This window comes from Hippocampus bargibanti, linkage group LG03 (genome assembly GCF_051943395.1).
Source record: "Hippocampus bargibanti isolate YZ-2025 linkage group LG03, ASM5194339v1, whole genome shotgun sequence".
Classification (NCBI taxonomy): Eukaryota; Metazoa; Chordata; class Actinopteri; order Syngnathiformes; family Syngnathidae; genus Hippocampus; species Hippocampus bargibanti.
Window position 1 is genome coordinate 1,031,303 of NC_142736.1, and position 24,974 is coordinate 1,056,276.

Consider the following 24,974-nt stretch of genomic DNA (forward strand, 5'->3'; position numbering starts at 1 on the left):
GAGCAGGGATCACCTCCAGTTCACCTTTGACCTCAGAAAATGGAAGAGATGGAAATGTTGGTACCAATATGATTTATTACAAACATAAACGTTGCTGTCGTTTCATATAACAATGTTCATTTAAGGCAAAGTCATCCTTCCCGACTTTTGGGCATTGCGTTCATTCCTCCAACATGGCGGCGTTGCCCAGTCCAAATCCTTTGGGCCCAAAATTTTTGGCATAGCAAACTGGGGAGAAAAATCAAAAGTTAAAAATACACTGATACTTCTGTTTACAAACATTTTAGCTCTTTCACCTCACAAACATTAAATTCACGAGAATATAATCTTGCCATACGAACTAGTTTTCAGCGGACGAACCAAACCACTAGTTTTAGTCACCCCCTTTCTTACAGTGAGAATGTAGTTTGTTATCGAGTGGAGTACTTTTGCTATTATAGGCCCAAAAAAGCGTCACTGTACCAGTATGCTAAGTCGACCATTGCTACGTGTGGCTAAGGGTGTTTCTGTGTTGTTTAAGCAATGGTTTCAGGTTGAAAAAACTTCTGTTGATTTGGGTTAACGAAAAGCAGCTAGCAGGGGACAGTGTGAGTGAGGGTATTATCGCCGAGAAAGCACGGCAACTTCTCTCGGATGTCATCAAGAGGCAACTACATCAACGACCATCACAAGAGTAAATAAAACAAATTTATTATACTGTACAGTTTATTTCTTCAATTACAGTACAATAGCACAATGTTTTATTTATAAAATAAGGTATATTTTGTGTCGTTTTAAGGCTTATTTAGTCAAAAATTATGTTTTATGGGGACATGGGAAAGGATTATTGTCATTTTAATGGTTTCCTATGCGACATTAATGTTTGGAAGACACACTTTTCGCCTTACACACACTTTCTGGGAACCGATTAAGTTTGTAAGCCAATATATCACTGTATTCCTCCTCTTTTGGAGTGAAGCTTTAGTACCTTTACAGTAGATCTCTCCATCCTTGTCAGTCACGGTGGTGGACTCGAGACTTTTACCACACTTGGCACAGCGGAAGCACGTTTTATGCCAAGGCTGCGGACACAAACGTCAAAACAGTGGCATTTTTCCTCAATGTCTTTAAAACGACTGTACAGTATATAATTGTAGGTACGCTACAGTGACGTATATTCCACTGTGATTGTTTCTGTCCATTGAAGCGAGCGCATTCTGTACTCGCAGTCGTGTATCATTGCATTTTTGTGAAGTACGTCATTGTTTTTGGTGGGATTTTCCAAGATATGAGGCTTATGATGAAGTTTTACACATATTTCCCTCCATGCTGGTTCTGGAAATTTCCCAATACGACAACGAGAAACGGGGGGGGGAAAAATGGATTGATGTTTACGCTCTTTTTGCTAACACTACAGTTTATAAAGGTGAGTAAGTTGTATTTTTATAACTCATAGAAGTGGTAGAATATATATTTTTCTCCATAACTGCCAAGTTTCAAGCAAAAAGAAGCATTAGCATATATATTTCTAGAGCTGGCAATTTTCTTTCCTAGTATTCAGTGGCAGCCATTTTGGATTTCTGACGAAAATCTGCCTGCATTCGATCGTTGAATCTTTTCTTGTGTTTTCTGTTCTTGTTTATAATTTCAAAAGCTTTCCAATGGTGCCTCACTCGTTAAGATCTGCCAAAAATTAAGAAAGTTATGATATGATAAACTACAATAAAAAACTAGTCACAGTTTTCATTGTTTTAACTGTAATTCCAGGCAGAAAATCCCCCTCATATCTCCAAAATTAAACATTCCACTATTTCCTTATTAATTGTCATAAAACAATAACTTATACATCATTTGAAAGCTATTTAAATGCACTTTAATACGGTATGAGAACATTTGTGATGAATTATTATTGACACATTTTGTTACATCGCTAATAATTGTGCACGCAAAAATAATAAGTTACACTCGAGCTGATAACTATAACTAATAAGGCGCTTAAAATGAAATGTATTATTATTTATTATTATAAAGTCAAAGAGAGAGACGACATATGCCGAAACAACATCCCCCCCCCCCCTTACCTTTCCACCTCCCATCACCTTCTCTGCTGCGTAAACAGCTTTGGTGCAGCGAGAGCAGCGGTCGGAGCTTCCAAACTTCTGCGAAAATTTGTTGGGGCTGGAGTTTGTGGGCGTTTGCCGTGGTTTTGAGCTAGACAAAACGTTTATTTTGTTTAGTGTTCATTCTATTTTGTATCAATGTTTTTTTGCTGCTGCAACTCGGCAAATACGATATACTGTACTGTATATATTAACACTAAAATCAATACAAACGGAACTAAAACCAAGATAACTTTTTAAATGTCATGAAATAAATCAAAAGTTAAATGACTGTAACCCGTTGAGTGCCGACGTACTCATTGGTAGGCTGCAGGTTGCTTCGGTGTCCAACAGGATCCGAATTCAGAGCGCCAGACCTTGGCCGTATCCGTAGCCTTTTGGCCCATATTTCTTGCCGTAGCAAGATTTGCAGTAGATTTCAGATTCGTGGGCCGCCATCGTGTGGCTGTCCAGTCCTTTCTTGCAGCCCACTGTGCAAAACATCAATCAATCAATAAATAAGAAAGACAGAATGTATAAATAAATAACTAAATACGCCAGCTCTGTCCAATATACACATACAGTACTCGCAACCTCCTAAGGACGCACTTTCGACTAAATAAATAAATAAATATACAAATACTACAATAAATAAACACTGTCCAAAATACACATACAGTACTCGCAACCTCTTACGGACGCACTTTCGATTAAATAAATAAATATACAAATAAATAGTAAATACATAAATAAACATACAAATAAATACTAACTAGATAAATAAACATACGCCAGCTCTGTCCAAAATACACATACAGTACTGGCAAACTCCTAAGGACGCATATTCGACAAAATAAATCAATATACAAATAAATAGTAAATAAATAAATGCATAAATAAATGTACAAATAAATACGAAATAAATACGTCAGCTCTGTCCAAAATACACATACAGTACGTACTCGCAACCTACTAAGGACGCACTTTCGACAAAATAAATCGATAAATAAATAAGAAAGAAACATAAATAAATAAATATACAAATGAATAGTAAATAAATAATAAAAACATACAAATAAATACTAACTAGATAAATAAACAAATACGCCAGCTCTGTCCAAAATACACATACGTACAGTACTCGCAACCTCCTAAGGACCCACTTTCGAAAAAATAAATCAATAAATAAATCAGAAAGAAGAATAAAGATACAAACGAATAGTAAATAAATAAATAAACATACAAATAAATAAATTATAAATAAATTAACAAATAAATAAATACGCCAGTTCTATCCAAAATACACATCTCGCAACCTTCTAAGGACGCACTTTCGACAAAATACGTCACTTCTGGTGCCACGAGTTCACACGTGATTTCAGAAATATCCCGTGGTTTGCTTTTTTTCCCCGTTCGTTGTATTATGTAATTTGATGTGAACTGTTCTGTTAATGGCGAGAGTAAATAAAATTGACAAGAAATTTAACATGAAATTACCTTATATTCTGTTAATGAAAAAAAAAACATTGGGTTATGTTGTGTCTTGATTGTGTTCCAGCTCCAGCTGTTCCACTCCTCACGTACACCTGTGCCTCGTTTCCCTATCAAGCCGAAAGGACTCAAACTTCCGTCATACGCAAACTGATTATAATTTAGTATACATTCTATTTGCCGTTGTGCTTCAACTTCAAGTGTGATTTTATATTTTTGTTTACGTATGTATCGATTCGATAAAGGTATCGATATGATCCTAAGAACAATTCCCCCACCACCAACTCGCGATTCTTTCTGTCCAGTGAAGCGAGTCCACTCTGAATGATGACGTATTACACGTTTCCCTCCATGCTGGTTCTTGAAATTTCCCAATACGACAACGAGAAACGGGGGGAAAATGGACTGAAGTTTACGCTTTTTGCTAACACTACAGTTTATAAAGGTGAGTAAGTTGTATTTTTATAACTCATAGAAGAGGTAGAATATATATTTTCCTCCATTACTGCCAAGTTTCAAGCAAGAAGAAGCATTAGCATATATTTTTCCAGAGCTCGCAATTTTCTTTCCTAGTGGTCAGTGGCAACCATTTTTTGATTTCTCACGAAAATCTGCCTGCATTCGATCGTTGATATTTGCTTATTTATATTTTGAATCTTTTCTTGTGTTCTCTGTTCTTGTTTAGAATTTCCCAAGCGCTCAAATGGTACCTTACTCGTTAAGATCTGCCAAAAAATAAGAAAGTTATGATCGTTTAAACTGTAATAAAAAACTCTGTCACATATTTTCGTTGTTTTAAACTGTAATTACAGGCAGAAAATCGCCTCATATTTCGAAAATTAAACATTCCATTATTTCCTTATTTGTCATAGAACAATAATCTATACAATATTTGAAAGCTATTTACATACACTGTAATATGCTATTAGAAAATTTGTGATGGATTATTATTTTTGACACATTTTGTCTCATCCCTTGCACAGTTTGGTTTCTTCGGGGAGGCATTGAACGCAACATGATGGAGTCTGACAACCAGTACGCCGTAAGTTTTTATCAGTCAACAGAGTCATTACGCATACTCAAATGTGTGGCATTTCTATTCATAGCGAGAGATGCAAGTGCGAGGTGAAGCTTTAAAAAAAAGAGGCGAACGCTGCCGCAAGTGGGACGGGTGGGTTTATCTTGGAGGGGTGGGGGGTATCAGTCATCCCAGTGGAAAAAAATTAGTCATTGCGCCATCTTTGGTTGCAACTGAATCTTGGGCAGATAAACAATCACAGTCGAGTAGATGAATACTTGGACAGCTGCACAGAGTAACGGGACCTCTAAATACGGCGGCGTGGCGACATCGCAGCACTTGCATTTCATTTCGTCTTCCTTTACTTTCATGGAGTGATGTGTCGTTCGCGAATGAGACGGTTCGTAGAGCCGGATCTCTGAAGTGAACGAAGAGAGCCGGCTCTTAACAAGGAGGCGGAAATGGGAGCCGACTTTTTTTGTCCTCTATTCCCCGCCCCCCAGTCTTCGGTTAAAGCCGCACGTGATTGGTCGATATCCGTGGTAGAGGGCGGGTGTTAGGTGGACAGATGTTATCATATTATGCTGTTATTATTATTCAATTATATTTTTACTAGTTGGTATGACAGCATTAATATATGAAAAGCAAATAAGTGACAGCTGATCATCAGACCAGAGGAACCACAGGCAAAGTGAAAGTTAGCATCCGCTAACTCTGTGCACATATAAATCAAGCTATATAAAAATAAAAATGTTTGACATAGTGTATTTTTTACATGAGTAATTCGTTTTTCACATAATGTTACACAAAAAAAACAAACAAACTGAGGAGCCATTTGAAAGCCAGAAAAGCCAGATCTTTTTAGTGAGCCGAGCCAAAGGAACCGGCTCTCTGAAAAAAGCCGGAATTCCCATCACATTTGGATTCCGCCATCTTGAATGGATTCGTTGTCTTTCCTGGTCTATGAAAAAATCCCCCCCCCCCCCCCCCGCTAATATTTCATATTTCCTCGTCATTAATATCTCCTTGACATTTCGACAATATTTAGAGGAAAAAATGCGTTCTTACTGCATATGAAGCAGGTTTTATGGAAGCTCCTCCCATTACATTGAATCTCCTCTGCATGATAGACAGTCTTGTCACAGGCTGCGCACTTAGCTCCGCCTCCCAAGTTGGGCATCTAAGTTTAAAAACAAACAAACAAACAAACAAACAAACAAACGCACACTTATGCTTGCTTACTTGCATAGCGCCATTCCCGGATTTGTTGTTTTTTTTTATGCGTAGGTGCCGATAAAGCACTGGCCATAGCCTCTGGCAATGTGTTTTTCCCCACAAGGGGGCAGCATTTCCCTTTTTTCCCTGTTAGCGCATTGTTCCAGCTTTAGCTGTTGCAAAAGCGCTATATAAACCAATATGTATGTATCGCATTGTATTTTGAACAGCTGCCCTCATTTCAAGTTCTTAGCGATGTTTTGTGTATAAAAATATTCATATAAAGTAATGCTGTACACACGCCAAATAGCTTGAAATTTTATTTTGAAAAATAACAAGCGAGTATTGCATAAAGTCAATCGCAGCTTACCTTGATATACGTCTGTGTGGTTTTCTGTTCCGGCAATGTCGTTTGTACGCTGCGGGCTGGTTTAAATAATCCCCAGAAGCCGTGACGCCCCCCATCCCTATCCAAAATGTCTTCCGAAAATAACTCGTGAGGCAGACAAGCCCTCTTGACCCTTCATCACAGGCCGAATGAGGGCTTCACCGTCAGTCTCACAAACATTTGTTGGCGATTTATGGAGTGACCCCTCGACCCCAACCCGGAGCCATGAGTCACAGCTGCATGGGATTAGCTACACACAATAAAATGTGGACACTCACCGAGCGGCTAAATATGATCGTAGCGGGTTAGCTCGCTGCTATTTTCACACCCGCAAGCTTTTCATGAATGGAAGTGTCATCATCCAAACGGGAAAACTGGACAAATGATATTTTTCGACACCCAAAATGAAAAAGCAATTTCCATACAGTACTACAGGAGATTTTGCCGAGACGTATCTGCAATGTATAACTACTGTATTGAGTGTAGTCACGCAGATGATTGCTGTGTGAGTGTGTGACATGCTGGCTGTCCAAAACTGTAGTACGTGTTTCCGGCTGCTAGGCGTAGAATTTAAAAAAAAAAGAGCTGACGGTCGTAAGTACGGCTGGTCGTAACATACACCGGTCGTAACTCTGATGTTACCTGTACATACATAATTTAAAACAGATTCTTATTTTGCAGACAGTGTATTGTCGGTGTTTAAATACCTGACATGTTTCGGCGTCTACAACTATATACCTGTACATACATAATTGCTTAAATAGCGCTTTAACAACAGCCAAAACTGGAACAAAGCGCTAACATGGAAAAAGGGAAATGCTGCCCCCTTGTGGAAAAGAAAAATAAACCCTGGTGGCAGAGGTCTGGCCAGCACTTTATCCGCACCCAAGCAAGAAAAAACAACATTCAAATTTATTCAAACGTCATATTTTCAATATAATATAATATAATTAATATAATATAATATAATAATGCAGTGAATGGCAGTGAATGAGTTAAAGTTGAATGTAAACATACAATTAATAATAATAATAATAACAAAGACACAAGTCACATCATCTTATGACATGTTTTAGATGTTATTTAAAATTTCTTATAAAGCAAGATGTCACTTATTTTTAATATAAATTAAGCAAATCATCAAAATATCAGATGAAATTTCCATAAAATCAACAGAAAAATCAATCCACATATTCATTTTATTGTAAAAGGATATTTGTACACGTGTACAGTATGATTGTATTATGATGATTTTTTTGTTTTTCTACTTTCATTCCTTTCATAACTTTGCTGCTGTGAAATGTAAATTTCTCCACTGCGAGACTAATAAAGGCAAATCCAATCCTATTATTATTATTATTATTTTACATCCCCCAAACATATGAAATCAATCCACAGAGTTTCCCCTTTAAGACTTTCAGTCAAAACAAAAGTATCTGATTTCGGTGGGAGTGAGACGGGTGGGCAGTACTGTTGTCATTTTCTCGTACTTTTAACCCCCCCCCAAAAAAAAATATATATATAATTTTTAATTAAAAAAAAAAAAAAAACACACTCACGAACACAACCGAAAAACAAAAAAAAGAGGAAAAAATGTCATTTGCGATCCTGCCTCCCCCCCACCACCCAAAAGTAACGGCAACTTGAAAATGCAAAAAAAAAAAAAAAAAAAAAAAAAAAAAAAAAAAACACGAAAAACTGAGAAAAATAACGCATCAATCTAGACATCAAAGCGTTTCTTCACCGTTGACATCCAGTTTCCTTTGAGGGATGTAAACGCTTTTGGGGGTCGAAGGTCCGCTGGGGGAGAGCACTGCGGTAGCCAGAGGGGGGAGGGGAACCGGCGTATGGAAGAAGCTGTGTTGGGGGAATCCAGTCCCTTTGGGAGTCGCCACTATAGGCTGAAACGGGAGGAGGGAGTAAAGAAATGAATAATACAGTGAAACCTCGGGTCACCAACCCCTTGTCTTACGAACTTTTCGGTTTACGAACGTTACATTTATGAACATTTTACCTTGGCATACAAACTATATTTTGGGTTAAACACGGAGCGCCACAATGAGAGATGTGTCGTTCACGTACTAGCCCGTTCTCCTAACAACAAAATGGCAGCCGGCTTGTTTTGGTCCGCTATTCCCCGCCCCCAGTCATCGGTTAAAGCCACGTGATTGGTCAAGAACGCAGCAGTGAGGGGAAGTGGTTTAAACATTAAAGAGACAGGCGAGACGACAGAGAGAGAGAGTGAGAAAATGCAGAGTGTAGACTGCAAGGTTAAAATTCCCATCAATCAGGCTCCACAAACAACCCGCACAAGCCATCTGTACACTTGATGCAAAAAGCTATCAACCCAGCTAAACAGAACACAATTGATGAGGAAGTAGATAAAATGATAGCAGAGAAAACACCTACAAGGGATCATTCCTCAAGATGGTCAAAGAAGAAAGCTACGTTCCTCATCAATAATAATAATAATAATCATCATCATACATTACATTTTAAGCGCCTTTCAAAGCTCTCAAGGACACTTTACATTCACAGACAAGCATAGGTACTATAATAAATAAAATACAATCACAATCGAGTGTTTAATGCTGATGAAAGCGGCCACACCATTCACTCAAGCCATCAACAACCATCACAAAGGTCAATAAAATCACTTTATTATACAGTACAGTTTATTTCTTTAATTATAATACCATAACACATTTATTATACATAAAATAAGGTATATTTCGTGTAGTTTTAAGGCTTAGAAAATTAGAAAATGATGTTTTATGTGGAACTAGAAACTGATTATTCCCATTTTAATGGTTTCCTATGGGAAATTAATTTTTAGGATACACACTTTTCGCCTTACACACTCTGTCTGGGAACCAATTAAGTTCGTAAGCCAAGGTATCACTGTATTAGCTTGACGCGTGACGGGATTCGGCGCAGTCGTGCTTACCTGGTGAACGCTGATCAAAGCCACCGGATGCGAAGACTGCTGCTGAACCGTCACCGGCTTGATGAAAACCATCCCTCGCTGCTGCAGAGCGAGAGGCCCGAGCACGGCGTTAGATCGCTCGGGGGTCTGCGGCGAGGCGAAGGCGCTTCCGGGCCCGGAAGCCGAGATCAGGCCCAGGTTCTGTAGGGTGAAGTTGAGGATGGCCGGACTGGGGCTATGCAGGCGTTGGACTTGCGGGGTCAAATTCGGGGATGTGGCTCGGTGAAGACGGAAGCTGGTGGGGGTCACTTCCTGGACTGGAACTGGTCTGGATCCTGTTTGAGGCATATCGTATTATCCAGACTATAAGGCGCACCTTCAATGGATGACATGTTCGAAAAAGTCTTCCATGTATAGGGCGCACCGCATTATAAGGCACGACAGTAGAATCTGGATTCAGTTTCATTTTTTGGTGTGGATTTTGATAAGAGTTAAGTAACATCTCAGATCCCAAAAATCTGTATTTGCTGGCTATTCTTTGACGGGTAGGTCTTACAGGGTTAAAAAAGTTTTCTAGATCACGGTAACATTCGACTTACGACCGAGTTCCGTTCCGACCGAACGGTCGTAAGTCAAAATGGTCGTAAGTCAAAATACATTCAAAATGTTGAATAGAACCTCAGAGGCTAAATGAGTCGCAAACTCCCCCCCGACCCCTCTGGTGCCATCACGCAGTCGATTGCTGTGCAAGAGTGATGCTGGCTGGCTGGCCAAAATTGTTGTACGCGTTGCCGGCCTGCTAGCGCGTTACAGTGCCAGGCGTAGAATTCAAATTTTAAAAATAGGGTCTGGAGGTCGTAGTCGTGAGTACGGATGGTCGTAAGTCGATCTGGTCGTAAGTCGGATGCTGCCTGTATAGGGCGCACTGCATTATAATGCGCTACAGTTGAGGCTTGGTTTAAATTTTTTTGGGTGGATTTTGTTATGAGTCAATTAACATCTCAGATCCCAAAAATTAGAATTTGCTGGCTATTTGATGGGTTGGGTCTTATAGGGTTAAAAAAAAAGTTTTCTATACATAGGGCGCACCGTATTATATAACGCGCTACAGTCGAGGCTGGGTTACATTTTGATATGAGTTCATTAACATCTCAGATCCCAAAAATCAGTACGTTCTGACTATTCCTTATCTACTGTAATGAGTGTAGTCACGCAGTAGATTGCTGTGCGAGTGTGTGTGTGACATGCTGGCTAGCCAAAATTGTAGTACGCGTTGCCGGCTGCTTGCGCGCCGCGGTGCCAGGCGTAGAATAAAAAAAAAAAAAAAGATCTTGCAGTAGTGGTCGTAAGTATGGGTGGTCGTAAGTCGGATGTTACCTGTAATGGGATGTTATCAGAAAGTTTATGAAAACACAATGTTTGGATATTGACCTGCAGTCGGTGTTTGGTAGACATAAGTTGGAGTCGATGGCTTGTTGCTTTCGGTTGCCGTGGCAACAACTGGTCGCTGGGTGAGCGGGATCAGGTAACCCGCTGGTACCAAAGTCTGACACAGACAGAAAAAAAAAAAAAAAAACTTCAACAATCCGCATTTAAAGGACAACCGACACCATTTTTTTTGTTTCCTAACTGACATCAGAAAAACGTTTGCTAGCATCTAAAATGTCCAAAACACGCAGGCTCTTATTTTTAGTCAAATGCAAAACACCAATAAAAATGACTTCAAGTGTCCCAAAACTACTTCAAATTGCTGGCTACCTAGCTAGCTATCTCTTTGCTATCTTTTAACTGTCTAACTAGCTAGATAGCTATCTATTCGTCGTCTATTAGCGAGCTAACTTGATCTATTTCAGTTATTCCCGGTTGAACGGGGTCACCGTTGCTGGCTACCTAGCTAGCTATCTATTTGCTATCTATGAGCTGTCTAACTAGCTAGCTAGCAGTCATCTATTAGCTAGCTAAGCTAGCTATCTATTAGTCATCTATTAGATAGCTAAGCTAGCCATCTATTAGCTAGCTAACTTGATCTATTTCAGTTATTCCCGGTTTAACAGGGTCACCGTTGCTCGCTACCTAACTAGCTATTTGCTGTCTATTAGCTGTCTAACTAGCTAGCTAGCTAGTAGCTAGCGAACTTGATCTATTTCAGTTATTCCCGGTTGAACAAGGTCACCGTTGCTGGCTACATAGCTAGCTATCTATAAGCTGTCTAACTAGCTAGCTAGCTATTAGTTAGCTATTAGCTATTAGTGGCCGATTACCTCGCTGTTAGCTTGTCTGGGCGTGAGCGGGGCGACTCTGACGGGCGTTAATCCCGCCTCGCAGTCAGATGTCACCGCTTTGTCGTCTTTCTCCAGGAAGCTCTCCAAACTGTGTTCCAGCGTCTGCGCAACCATGGCGACGCCGCCGCCGGGCGTGTTGATGAACTCGGGGTCCAAGTGGAGGGCGCGGGGGGAGGGTCGCCCGGATAGCTGGCAGCCGCGGAGGGTCTTGAGATGAGCTTGTGGGGCGTGGCAGCGTTTTGGAGAGGCGTCCTGCGGGTGAGATGGAGAGGCATGCATGAATGGGCGGAAAATGGTTAGCATGTGCGCCTCGCAGTGTGGGGTGCGGGGTTCGATTCCGGCTTGCCTGGATGGCACAAGTGTCCGAGTCAAGTCAGTGAAATATTCTACGCTCATGTGTAGTCGTAAACAAAGGCATGTGTCTGAGTCAAAATATTAAAATAAGTGAAATTACAGTCAATAATTCTTTTATGAAAATTAGACAATATTAGATAGATTTTAATACATGTACACAAGATTTTAATTGACCGCGGAAAAAAAATGAGTTGGACACCCGTGTCATGCAGGAAGTGTTATGTTATTTCAAAATAAAAAGTGTTCGAAACATTGAGTACAAAGCTGGGAAGGACGGCGGGCGATTGGTTCATTCAGTCTATGAGCTAACTAACTAGTTAGCTAGCTAGCTAGCTATAGAGCTTTCTAGGTGGCTATCTCGCTATCTGTTGGCTATCTATTAGCTGTCTACGAGATGGCTAGTTAGCTTTCTATGTGTATTAGCTAATTAAAATATCTAGCTATTAGCTATAGAGCTCTCAAGGTGGCTCGCTATCTGTTGGCTATCTATTAGCTATCTACTAGCTGGCTAGTTAGCTTTCTATGTGTATTAGCTAACTAAGATATCAAGCTATCTAGGTGGCTAGCTATCTGTTGGCGATCTATTAGCTATCTACTAGCTAGTTAGCTTTCTATGTGTATTAGCTAACTAAGATATCTAGCTATAGAGCTATCTAGGTGGCTAGCTATCTGTTGGCGATCTATTAGCTATCTACTAGCTAGTTAGCTTTCTATGTGTATTAGCTAACTAAGATATCTAGCTATTAGCTAGAGCTATCTCGGTGGCTCGATATCTGTTGGCTATCTATTAGCTATCTACTAGCTAGCTTCCTATCTGTTAACTTCCGGGATGAGTGAACGCTGGCGCGCGTCTTCTGTGACTGTAAAGTGACCTTGAGAGTTTTGAAAGGCGCTTCGAAATGAAATGTCCGCATCACAGTGCACAGGCGCAGGGTTCGATTCCGGCTTCCCTGTATGCAGTTTGCATGACAACACACACACACACACACACGTTACCTTGAGGACCGAGTCAGCACGTTTGGCTTTGGCAGGACTGCACTCCGCTGCTGAATCCGAGCACAAGCGTTTGAGCAACAAGGGACTCCCGTCAGCTCCCCTCGAAGCGGATTGGGCTTTAGTAGCGAACGTGGCCGTCGGGCTCCGCCCACTTTTCTCCTCAAAGGTCATGGAGCGTACGGCGTAACTGGTCGGAGGCGGTTTGGTCAGAGGGTTGGGCCTCAAAGACGACTGGTGCAAGTAGACGGCGTACGGCACGCCGCCGGGACGCTGGGGCAGAATGACGGGGATGAGCGGCGAGCACCGCGCCGGGATGTACGCCACGCCCGCTGAGGGTTGGGATGGCAGCGGGTTGCCATGCGCAGTTGGGGTCCCCGCCGAATCCTCGTTTGGATTTGGAGTGAGGTGTGATGCCGGCGCCGCAGAGATGGACGCGGTTGGCGGCACCCTGGCGACTGTTGCAACCGTTTTCGGATCGCTGGCACTGGAAACAGAGGTCCAAATACAAAATCAATAATAAATAGTGGTCCATCGATGAAAAGGTTTCTTCAGCCGTCATCCGTACTTCTTTGAAGGTGTTGGACGTTTCGCTTCTCACCCAAGAGGCTTCGTCAGCAAACTAAAATTTTGCTGGTAGTCATATATATATATATATATATACACACACAATAAATAGGATTACAATTTTTTTCCAATAAATTGCTCATTGATCTCCAAACGTTTGTTAGTTGTAAATACTTTTTTAAAAATAGCGCAGGTTGTTTATGACTTTATTAAATCAAAACATTTTGGTTTTGTGCAATGACGATGTTTTTAACTCATTCATTGTCAGACGATGTGCAAAAATATGTCCACTCCAGTGCCAGGGTTTTTGTCATATTCACTCAAATTGCAGTACCCACAGAATATAAACTTTTACATCGACATTCAATTCAGCGTAAGAAACCTTACTGTTCTTTCATCAGGAAAAAAAAAAAGAATTGATTCCTAAATGATAAGGGTCTGGAGTTATATGAGCTTGAAATGAGGCCAGCTGTCCAAAATACAATGCAATACATATATATTGGTTTATTGCCTTTGAACTTACGCTGCTGACTCTTGGTCAAGCTGAATCTTGCAAATCGCAGCGAGTTGCGCCATTTTGCTAGGAATGTCACTATCATCTGAGGAGGGGGTAAAAAACACAGTTAAGACCAAGCGCCATTGTTGTCACCCCGCAAAGAAAGAGACAGAGAGTCACGGAGAGAAAGTGTCAGTCAGAGAGAAAGTCAGAGCTCGTGAGAGCCAGAGAGAAAGAGTCCAAGAAAGAATCAGAGAGAAAGAGTCAGAGAGAGACAGAGAGAGTGAGAGAGAGCCAGAGTGAGAAAGTGTCAAAGAGAGAGAGTTAGAGAAAGAGCCAGAGAGAAAGCGAGAGAGAGACCGAGCGAGGAAGAACCAGAGAGGAAGAGCCAAAGAGAAAGAGTCCAAGAAAGAATCAGAGAGAAAGAGTCAGAGAGAGACAGAGAGAGTGAGAGAGAGCCAGAGTGAGAAAGTGTCAAAGAGAGAGATTTAGAGAAAGAGCCAGAGAGAAAGCGAGAGAGAGACCGAGCGAGGAAGAACCAGAGAGGAAGAGCCAAAGAGAAAGAGTCCAAGAAAGAATCAGAGAGAAAGAGTCAGAGAGAGAGAGCCAGAGTGAGAAAGTGTCAGAGAGAGAGAGAGAGAGAGAGAGTTAGAGAAAGAGCCAGAGAGAAAGAGAGAGAGAGACCGAGCGAGGAAGAACCAGAGAGGAAGAGCCAAAGACAAAGAGTCCAAGAAAGAATCAGAGAGAAAGAGTCAGAGAGAGAGAGCCAGAGTGAGAAAGTGTCAGAGAGAGAGAGAGAGAGAGAGAGTTAGAGAAAGAGCCAGAGAGAAAGAGAGAGAGAGACCGAGCGAGGAAGAACCAGAGAGGAAGAGCCAAAGAGAAAGAGCCCAAGAAAGAATCAGAGAAAAAACATCAGAGAAAGAGTCAGAGAGAGAGAGACAGAGAGTCGGAGAGAAAGAGCCAGTGAGAAAGAGTCCAAGAAAGAATCAGAGAGAGAGAGAGAGAGAGAGAGAGAGAGAGAGAGAGAGAGAGAGAGAGAGAGTCAGAGTCAGAGTGTCAGAGTGTCAGAGTGTCAGAGTGTCAGAGTGTCAGAGAGTCAGAGTCAGAGAGCGAAAGTCAGAGAGTCAGAAAGAGCCAGAGATAAAGAGTCAGAGATTCGGAGAGAAAGATTCAGAGAGAAAGAGTCAGAGAGTCTCACTTTTGGCAGGACTACTTGGGGCTGAGCTGATCTTCCGCCGGTCATCTTGAATGCTCTTGGCTAGCTTCATGAGAGAAGGATGTCGCGTGAAGCTTCGTTTTGCGCCGGGCGGCGACGAGAAGAGGTTTTTGGAGCAATTTTCCACAGAGGAGCGACACTCCAGCACTTTTGTATTCACGGGCGGACGCATGGAGGTCTCGCTTGTCACATCTGAAACGCGATTGAACAAATTGTGATGTGGTTGTTATGTCGTCACCGATGAGCGATGTCGTTTCTTCAAACCTTTCGCTTGAGGAGGTCCATTTGGGCCCACCCATTTGAAAGCGGGTTTCTTGGCCCGGTCTTCCGTCACGTGGACTTTTTCAATAAGTTTGAGGCTCCGCAGCACGTTCGCAATGTCGTAAAGTCGGCGCACTTTGGCTGTGAACATATCGTACACACAAAATGGCGACTTAAAGAACAACCTAAACCATTTTTTTTTAATTTGTAATTGACATTAGAAAAACGTTTTATAGCATCTAAAATAGCCAAAACACGCGTGCTGATATTTTTAGTCAAATGAAAAACAACAATAAAAATGACTGAAAGTGTCCAAAAACTACTTAAAAATGAAACCGGAAATGGCCAGTTTCAGAAGGTCCCGCCCCCTTGTTCGTAACGTCACGCAAGGACGTCATGCCTTGCTCGAGAATCAAAGCAATGGCTTCAGATTCGGAGAAGATGCTTTCTTGTTACTCATCCAGTTATGAATATGATTCAAATAGTTCTGAAGAAGAAAGCATACATGTTTGCAATCAATTAAAGGAGTCGTCGCATATCAATTCGAGCCGCCAATGACAGCAATGTAGCGTCCCAGAAAATGCACAAGATGGCGCCCAAGCTCTGTTGGAAATTGCCTGATTTTTCTGCTGGGAATTTGTTTCAACTAGTACACAAGTAGTACTACATGCCGTGGAATCTTTGTAAAATATGCTCAGTAGAAGTCATTTGAAGCGATTTTACAAATTATGGACGCAACTCGTCCGCCGGAGGTGTCGGTTGTCCTTTAATAACCAATTAGCACAGCTAGCAAGTCGTCAACGGCGGCCAAGTCAGTTGACACTCACTTTTGAATTTGTTCTTATCCTGATCGGCGCTCGGGTCTTCTCCAATCAGGATTTTGGCGGCTACGTCCAGGCTGATTACCGGTGGATTGGAAACCAGGAAGAGCATGACAAACTTTTGGCTCATCACTCTCAGAGATTTGTCCTTTCGGCTATTAATAGAGGCTGAGAACAAACGGGAACAGAATTTAGCCTTGTAAGATTTAGCAAAAGTTATATATGTACAGTAATACCTCAGTTTACGAACCCCCTAGGCTTACGAACTTTATGAACGTTACATTTATGAAAATTTTACCTTGGCATACAAACTATTTTTCGGGATACACACGGAGCTGCCACAATGAGTGATGTGTCGTTAGCGAACGAGCCCGTCTCCTAACAACAAAATGGCAGCCGACTGTTTTTGTCCTCTATTCCCCGCCCCCCAGTCTTCGCTTAAAGCCACGTGATTGGTCAAGAACGCAGCAGTGGAGGGGGGGTTTAAACATCGAAAGTGATAAAATGGATAGAAAACAGTGAAAATTGAACTCGTTTCAACTTTGCTAGTTCAAAAGCAGAGTGTAGACTACAAGGTTAAAACATCCCATCAATCAGTCTCCACTAACAACCCGCAGAAGCCATCTGTACACTTGATACAAAAAGCTATCAACCCAGCTAAACCGAACACAATTGATGAGGAACAAGGTAAAATTATCGAAGAGAAAGCACCTACAGAGGATCATTCCTTCACGATGGTGAAAGAAGAAGGCTACGTTCCTCATCAAGCGTTTAATGCTGATGAAACCGGTCACTCCATTCCATCAAGCCATCAACGACCATCATAAAGGTCAATAAAACGACTTTATTACACAGTACAGTTTATTTCTTTAATTATAATACCATAGCATATTTATTATACATAAAATATGTTATATTTTGTGTAGTTTTAAGGCTTATTTAGTCGAAAATTATGTTTTATGGGGACCTGGGAACGGATTATTCTCATTTTAATGGTTTCCTAAGGCAAATTAATTTTTGGGATACACACTTTTCGCCGTACACTCTGTTTGGAAGCAATTAAGTTCGTAAGCCAAGGTATGACTGTATCTCACCTGCTTTGAACTCCACCCCAGGAAGCTGCACAAAAACGAGCTCCTTTTGTCCCTGTTCGCTGTTCTCCGATTGAATCGACAACTCGTGGTTCTCTTTCTCGTGGCCATCAAAGTCTAATTCTTGATCCAGGAAGCGTTGTCTGATCTGCTGCATCTGCTGGCAGTATTTTTGCTCCCCGCCCACCCGCTTGAGTATCTCCAAAGTCTGGACCAGATTGGTCCGACCGTGCCACGTGTAACGGTTCTTGGCGGAACGGCTCACCATGTGCAGGCTTTCCAGTACATTCATGATGTCATAAATGCGCCGGCGTTCCACATCTGTGCCATCGGAAGAAAAAATAAACAAAAGTCAGAAACCGGCAATATAAAATGATGATGATAATAATAATAATCACCTTTCAAAACTGTCAATGTCACTTTACAGTCACAGGATGTGTTCTTCTGTGGGTGAGCAGCGGCAGCCACACGCGCCAGCGTTAACTCAACCCCAAAGTAACTCAAATATCAAATCTATTAGCTATTTATTAGCTAGCTGGCTGTAAGCTGTCTAGTTGTTGGCTATCTATTAGCTATTTATTAGCTATCCATTAGCTGGCTGGCTAGTTATTAGCTGTGTAGCTGGCTATCTATTCACTATTAATTTGCTATCCATTAGCTAGCTAGCTTTCTATCTATTTGAGTTACTTTGGGGTTGAGTTAATGCTGGCGCGTGTGGCTGCCGCTGCTCAGCCACAGAAAAACACACACTGTGACTGTAAAGTGACATTGACAGTTTTGAAAGGCGCTTAGAAATCCAATGTGTTATTATTATTTTTAATAGCCAGTGAGCTAGATAGCTATATAATTAATAGCTAGCTAGTTTGCGAGATAGCAAATAGATGATGAACACACATACTGAGTTCAGTGGCAACGTCATCCAAGCAGATGTCATTGTTGCCGTTTGGGTCGGGCCAATCTGGACAACGGGCGAGGAATTTATGGCACAGCAAACCCAGACTTTTTTCTTTTCGGCTTAACATTTTCTCCGACTCGTCTCCATTTTCAAAATCCTACAAGAGAAGAACACCAAAGACATGAGAATTAAATACACAAAATGTCCATCTAAAAAAGACCGTATACAATTTAGATAACCTGAGTAGTATCAAGAACTTCATGAAACGTAGGAGGTGGACACATCTCCTTCTCCCGGTTCCGAATCTCCGGACTTGCGGCGCTGATGAGGATTTTGAGGTTGGAAGTTGGCGTCCATGGATCGGTAGGACCCGCCTGGCTTGCTTTTTTAGGTGTTGTGAGTGGACCCATGATGAACTGTGTACACTTTTCACGTGGATTTCCAAAGAAAGTAGAAAGGGCCTATAAAGCCATCATGCAACCTGGAAATACAAGAGAAAAGAAAATAGCATATTTTTAATTACAACTTCATTTATGCTAGCAGATCTTTGTCCTATGCTGACTTTCAGAATCAGAAAAACTTTATTCGTCCCACAATAGGGAAATTTGCAGTCCATAGCAGCAATTTGAAGCATAGTCAAATAAAAATGTCAACTGTACATATGCAAGTATCAAGAAAGGCATATTGATATATATGATATAGATATTTATTGAATATTTGATATTATACCAGAATAGCTGTGTCTCAATATTAATGTAAAATATTTCTAAAAATGTAGTCGTTTTGACTGTGTTAGACTTTATTTCACGAATGTAATCTTACAATAACAGTTTTGTATTTACATACAAAGAATAAAACGCTTCGTAATAAAATACGATAACAATCGATTTTAAAAAAATCAGTGGATTTAACACAAGCAGAAATCGTATAACTTATCGTTTCGCAGAAATGCCTACCTGAAAAAAAGACTCTTAACATCATTTAGCCATTATAATGATAAAGTATTTTATTTAAATCTTATTTTTTCACCAGTAAACTAATAGTATATTCGTTTACATAATCTATTTTTATGAAAAGAACGAGCTTGGAGTTGGTTTTAAGCGACGTCGTATCCGTCGAATCAAATAGATACTCCCGCCCTTTTTTGTCCAAAAGAGCCAATGAGAGCGCGCCAAACAGGAAGTGAGCTGGGCGTCCCGCGCAGGTAAACATTTTTTGAAATCCTTGGCGCGGAATGACTTTCCAGTCTTCACAGACAGACAACTTTGCACTATTTTACCCACTATAACACAAAATTACGTCACCACAATGTCAACAACGCATCGTTTGTATCTAAAATGTTTCAGAAGACGGTTGTACTGTTCACGACGAGGAAGTCTGTCATTCCCGAACGCGCGCTGACGTGTTGTTTTTTGGGAGAAAACCGCTTAATTTGAAAAAGCAAAGCGTTGTGTTATTACGTCGTTAATATGATGATACAAATGCCTGGATAATCTGAAAACAAATAGCGTATTTTCTATGAAATACAAAAATAAAAAGTAAGTCTTACCAAACTGTACAACACTGTAGTCAGAAGAAAGGTCCCGTGTTTGTTGGTCCTTTTGAGATAAAGCCAAAGGTTTCAAAGATTATTTAACGTTAAATATATGTATGTGCGGTAGATATAAAGAAAACAAATGTGTTTAAACTCAAATAAACTCGCACAAGTTAGTCAAGTGTCGCAGAGATATAAAGTTGAAAGAATGACTCGTTTCGTCCTGCCGGATCGCGCATGCGCAGTCAGGAAAATTATTTCCTGTACGGACATGGGCGGGCTTCGAGGACAAACATCGATTTTTTTTCCCCTACATAAAAATTAAAAGTACATCTTTATAATCGTTTTGATAACAACAAGAATCTTTGTGACATTTTTTATTTTACATAAAACGAATAAAATAATGTAACACGAAAATTATGCCCGCCATATCGTTACAAAAAGTGACCAGAGAGTGTCGCTGTGAACCAAGAAATACATTTCACAACATTTCATCACAAAAACACTGTAGTAACAAAGTCGTGCACATTTAATAACAACTGAGACACACCTCAGCCACACAAAGCAATTATTGTCTCGCTCTTTTAAGATATCCATATTCATTTCCATATAAAAAAGAAAAGAGTTTGGTCAACGTCAAAGATAGCAGAACAATAATCGCCAATTTGGATGTGGTTGTTGATTACGTTGTCATCGTGCTCTTCTTTGCTTCCATTTTTCAGCCATTATTCAATTCAAAGATACTAGTTTCCGCATGGTAGGTTGTCTGTTTGGTTTGTTCTACGTAGCCCTCTTCCAGTGATGGAGATTCAAAGTTTGTTTCATCTGATTCCAGACCTCTGTACTGGAGTGAAATGCAAGAATTTTTAATTTGTGACGTCTTCTCAGTGACATTAATCCACTGGGACTAAAGTTGTACGAGATGCAATGAGATCGTTTGACAACCGACATTACGATGTTTGCCCTCGTTTTCTATTGGAGTTTGAATTACCCTTTTTCTTTCTACATTTTGGACGCTAAGTGGAGGCAAAATCCTGCCGACGGCTTGTCGCCATGGAAACGAAAGAGCGTCATGAGAATGTGGAGACGACAGAAACCAACTGCGTGACGTCATTTTACGCGGACGAGAGGAAATGTGTGGTACTATGGTGGTTACTTTAGTGGCGCATCGTAAATTAGAAAGCTCACCTTGGTTAGAGACAAACCGGAGAAACATCGTCTCGTATAGAATGAGACACCGGTGGTTTTGTTTTGACACAACATGCGAATTTCTCATTCTCACCACGGACCTTAAATATTTATTAATTATGTTAACAAATATCAACATAACGTTATTATTATCATTCGTTGTAATTGTTATACTCCTTACGCAGCTTCAATTTAGACTCCCGCTCCCAAACACAACTGGATTAGAATATTTATAAATTACTTCATGAAAAGGAAAAAATGAAGTACAAAATCAATCCAACTAAAATATTATATTAATCTTGTGGACAAAATGTGAATCCAATTAAAACCGTAAATTTCTTCAGCCCTGCCCTCTCAAAATTTCCGATAGCTCCTCAACGTCTCAGTTGCTCCGTTCACAGACCAGAGGAAGGCACAGCATCCAGGCAAGGAGGAGACACCCTCTCCACGAAGGGACCAAACAAACCAAGAAGTTCGGGGGTAAGAGTGATTTTTATGAGAAATAGATGATGTTATCCAGCGTTACTTCGTCTCTGTAATTTATGCAACGTGTTTTTATTCCTCGGGCTATTCCTCGAGAGCTCAGTTTAGTCTATATACGCTGCGCAGAATGTTCTGCAGGGATGCTGCAGTGTAGCTCAAACCTCTGACAGATCGAAATACATGACTGTACTTAAATTCCTTCTTTAACCCCCCTCCCTGTATTTTAAGAAGTTTATCACGTGCACATTCGCGTGAAATTTTTGAAAGATTGTACCCGACAAAAGTGGTCAATTTATTTTACATGCGTATGGGCAGGTGGAAACGTAGTTCACCTGAAGTACTCAGTCACTTTCTCTTGGAACATTCACCACGACACTAATTAAATACACGTGTAATGAGTATGGACGTCATTTGGATGGAAGCCTCCCTTTACAACTCCATGTAAGAATGTTATTTGTGTAAGTAACGCAATCCGAAGTTTGGCACAAGAGTAAATACTAAAGCTTTGTTTGTTTTCTTCGTGTTTCCTAAAATATGAATTAGGGATGTGACAAAAAGTTTCAAGAATAATTCATCACACATTTTCTAATACCGTATTAAAGTGCATTTAAAGGACAACCGACACATTCGGACAAGTTGTGTCCACAATTTGTTAAATCACTTCAAATGACTTCGACTGTGCCCATTTGACAAAGATTACAGCTATATTTTATTTTTTAAGACTGGCGCTGAATATTCATGAAGTCTTGTTTTCGAGTTGATGACGATGCCTGATGTGACGTCACGGAGGGAACGCCCCTGACTGAGAAAGCGACACACAATGCATTTTGGGTACTTTGTTTGGTCTGAAAACTTCGTGTTAATCCGTGTTGATGGCGAAATTGGAAGGAAAACACATAAATAATGCGATGGTGAATCGTGTGTTGCCCCACGACTACTATTTGATACTAGTTGACACAAATTCCCAGCAGACAAATCAGCCCATTTCCAACGGAGATTGGGTGCATTTTCTGGGATGCTACATTGGAGTCCAGACGGCTCGAATTGATCCGGAAGGACTTCTTTAATCGATTGCAAACATTTATGCTTTCCTCATTACTGGATGAGTACCAAGAAAGCATCTTCTCCGAATCTGAATTCTCTAAAGCCATTGTTTTGATTCTGGAGCAAGGCAGTTTGTGAAGGAGTATCCTGGCGTGATGTCACAAACAAGGGGGCGGGACTTTCTTAATATCCCCAGCTATCCGAGCTCATTTTGTGGCAGTTTTGGGACACTTTTTATTGTGTGTTTTGGCTATTTTAGATGCTATAAAGCATATTTTTTTAATGTCATTTAGGAAACAAAAAAATGGGGTTGGTTGTCCTTTAACTCATTCACCGCCAAACATGCAAAAATGTATCCACTCCAGTGGACACATCTTTGCACAAATGTACAATTTTAGACAATATGATAAAAAAATGCTTTGATAGATAATCATCGATAACCAGATCACTTTTTTTCCCCCACTTTTGCTGTTCTGATTCCTAAATACGCCCTCGTGGTTCCTCACTGGATGATCAACTGGTGTCCAAAAGCAAGGATTATATAATACGACTTCCCATCAAAATCTCCATGGCTGTGATGGTGGTTTTGGGTGCGAGGAGGACCCCGCTGGCATCTGATTTCCATCATCTGCTGTGACGCTCGCTTTAAGCCAGGTCAGAAACTGCAACCAGAAACCTTGATAAAATGAGCATGTCACGGATTGTGAGCGAGGAAGGACGCTTTCCGAGATTGTCTATCATCTGTTTGACCAAGCAAAGTTGATGGCCGGATTTTTTCACGCCTCACCGCAACAAGCCAGGTGGGGAAGCGAACTGAAAGACTTGACTACCTTCTTGTAATATTTCACTGCGCACCAGCGTGAATATTTCACCACCGATGGGAAGATGGAGGCTGGGGCGGAGCTTTGTCCAAAACAGCAGCCCAGGAAGAAACCTGTCCAGCATGGCTTGGAGGAGCAAAGAAGGGTGAGTTCTCCTTTCATACACTCAAAGGTGTTTTTTAAATATTTTTTTAGCAGTTTCTAGATAGCTCAGTTTAGATTATGTGATCAGCGCATAATGTTCTGGACTTTCGAGAGATTGGAATACTCAAATTGCTTTTTTTCGCTGCTGTATTTTAAAGGACAACCGACACCATCGGACAAGTTGCGTCCATAATTTGTAAAATGACTTCAAATGACTTCTACTGAGTGCATTTGACCAAGATTCCAGCGCATATAGCTATATTTTACCTTTTAAGACACACGCTGGATATTCATAAAGTATTGTTTTCGAGTTGATGACAATGCCCAAAGTGATGTCACGGGGGTGGAGGGGGGGGGGGGAACGTCACACTATTTTTTTGTTTCCTAACTGACATCAGAAAAACGTTTTATAGCATCAAAAATAGCCAAAACACGCAGGCTGATATTTTAGTCAAATGCAAAACACCAATAAAAATGACTTAAAGTGTCCCAAAACTGCCACAAAATGAGCTCGGATAGCTGGGGAAATTCAGAAAGTCCTGCCCCCTTGTTTGTGACGTCACGCCAGGATAGTCCTTCACAAACTGCCTTGCTCCAGAATTAAAACAATGGCTTCAGAGAGTTCAGATTCGGAGAAGTTACTTTCTTGTTACTCATCCAGTTATGAATAGGATTCAAATAGTTCTGAAGAGGAAAGCATACATGTTTGCAATCGATTAAAGAAGTACTTCCGTATTAATTCGAGCCATCTGGACTCAAATGTAGAACCCAGAAAAATGCACAAGAGGGCGCATAAGCTCCGTTGGAAATAGGCTGATTTGTCTGCTGGGAATTTGTGTCAATTTACACCTTCTTTATGCGTGTTAGCGCAATTGGCTGTGACACACAACGATTCACCATCGCGTTATTTATGTCGTTTTCCTTCTAATTTCGCCATCAACACGGTGTCTTCAGACGAAAAAAAAGTACCCAAAATGCATTGTGTGTGGCTTTCTCGGTCAGGGGCGTTCCCTCCGTGACGTCACGTCAGGCATCGTCATCAACTCGAACACAAGACTTCATGAATATTCAGTGCGATGGAATCTTTGTCAAATGTGCTCAGTAGAAGTCATTCCAAGTGATTTTACAAATTATGGACGCAACCTGTCCCGAGGTGTCGCTTGTCCTTTAGAGATGGATCCTCAATGCATTAACATTGTTGAAACTTCGGCCATCAAAGCCACTTTGCGAATGTGATCACCATGTGCTGAATTTTCATTGTGATTCTTCTCGCTGTAGCGCCTGACATAAGGTCTCCCATTGAAAAAAAGTATTTACATTCCTCCTTTTGAAATCAATGACTTGATTAGATGTGTTAAATTAATCACCCGGGATTACATTTGACATGAATATTAATTAATGCAACCAAAGTCGCAGCTGCTGTGCCTCGGTGGACGCTAAGTGACGTAGCGCGACACACACAAGGATTTGGCATTTTCTGTCCAGAGCTCTACCATGCTTGATATTTATGTAATCCCACACATAGCGCTTTGTTGTTGCTATGGCGACCGCCCCTCATACCATTCACAAATTGAGTTTTTTCTTTTTTTTTTCCACTTGCATGCTCAATGGCTTATCCGCAGCGACACGTGTCGATTCCTTTTGAAGCCTCGCGGCTGCCTCGACATG

At 40.9% G+C, this 24,974-nt stretch overlaps 3 protein-coding genes across 6 annotated transcripts in view; 1 reads left to right on the forward strand and 2 right to left on the reverse strand.

Moving 5' to 3' along the window:
- Positions 1-55: 55 nt before the first annotated feature.
- Positions 56-6,324, reverse strand: csrp3 (cysteine and glycine rich protein 3). Its single transcript, XM_088991437.1, is given in 7 exon segments — positions 56-228; positions 968-1,061; positions 2,061-2,190; positions 2,396-2,453; positions 2,456-2,569; positions 5,656-5,767; positions 6,173-6,324. Coding segments are annotated over 6 exon segments (576 nt in total). The 5' UTR covers positions 6,173-6,324; the 3' UTR covers positions 56-160.
- Positions 6,325-7,865: 1,541 nt separating this feature from the next.
- Positions 7,866-19,840, reverse strand: e2f8 (E2F transcription factor 8). Its single transcript, XM_088993179.1, has 13 exons — positions 19,642-19,840; positions 18,332-18,573; positions 18,096-18,249; positions 17,201-17,518; positions 16,113-16,274; positions 15,289-15,426; positions 15,007-15,216; positions 13,836-13,911; positions 12,749-13,232; positions 11,378-11,650; positions 10,548-10,662; positions 9,138-9,451; positions 7,866-8,091 (listed from the first exon to the last, which is right to left on the reverse strand). Exons 2-13 carry the CDS (start codon positions 18,500-18,502, stop codon positions 7,918-7,920), a joined length of 2,589 nt encoding a protein of 862 aa, XP_088849305.1. The 5' UTR covers positions 18,503-18,573; positions 19,642-19,840; the 3' UTR covers positions 7,866-7,917.
- Positions 19,841-22,876: 3,036 nt separating this feature from the next.
- The window catches only part of nav2a (neuron navigator 2a), a 133,476-nt gene continuing 131,378 nt past the window's right edge, over positions 22,877-24,974 (forward strand). For 3 of the 4 annotated variants that reach the window (XM_088991440.1, XM_088991442.1, XM_088991444.1), the window contains exon 1: positions 22,877-23,307. In XM_088991440.1, the coding sequence (XP_088847566.1) occupies positions 23,227-23,307 (81 nt within the window). In that variant the 5' untranslated portion in view covers positions 22,877-23,226. The remainder of the gene's footprint in view (positions 23,308-24,974) is intronic. The other variant, XM_088991441.1, reaches the window with a different exon arrangement.

Coding starts and splice junctions, on each gene's coding strand:
- e2f8 (XM_088993179.1), bottom strand. CDS start 18,502: ATGGGTCCACTCACAACACCTAAAAAAGCAAGCCAGGCGGGTCCTACC. Junction 18,250..18,331: donor AAGTTCTTGATACTACTCAG/GTTATCTAAATT, acceptor CTTCTCTTGTAG/GATTTTGAAAATGGAGACGA. Junction 11,651..12,748: donor GTGCTGACTCGGTCCTCAAG/GTAACGTGTGTG, acceptor TCTCACCCGCAG/GACGCCTCTCCAAAACGCTG.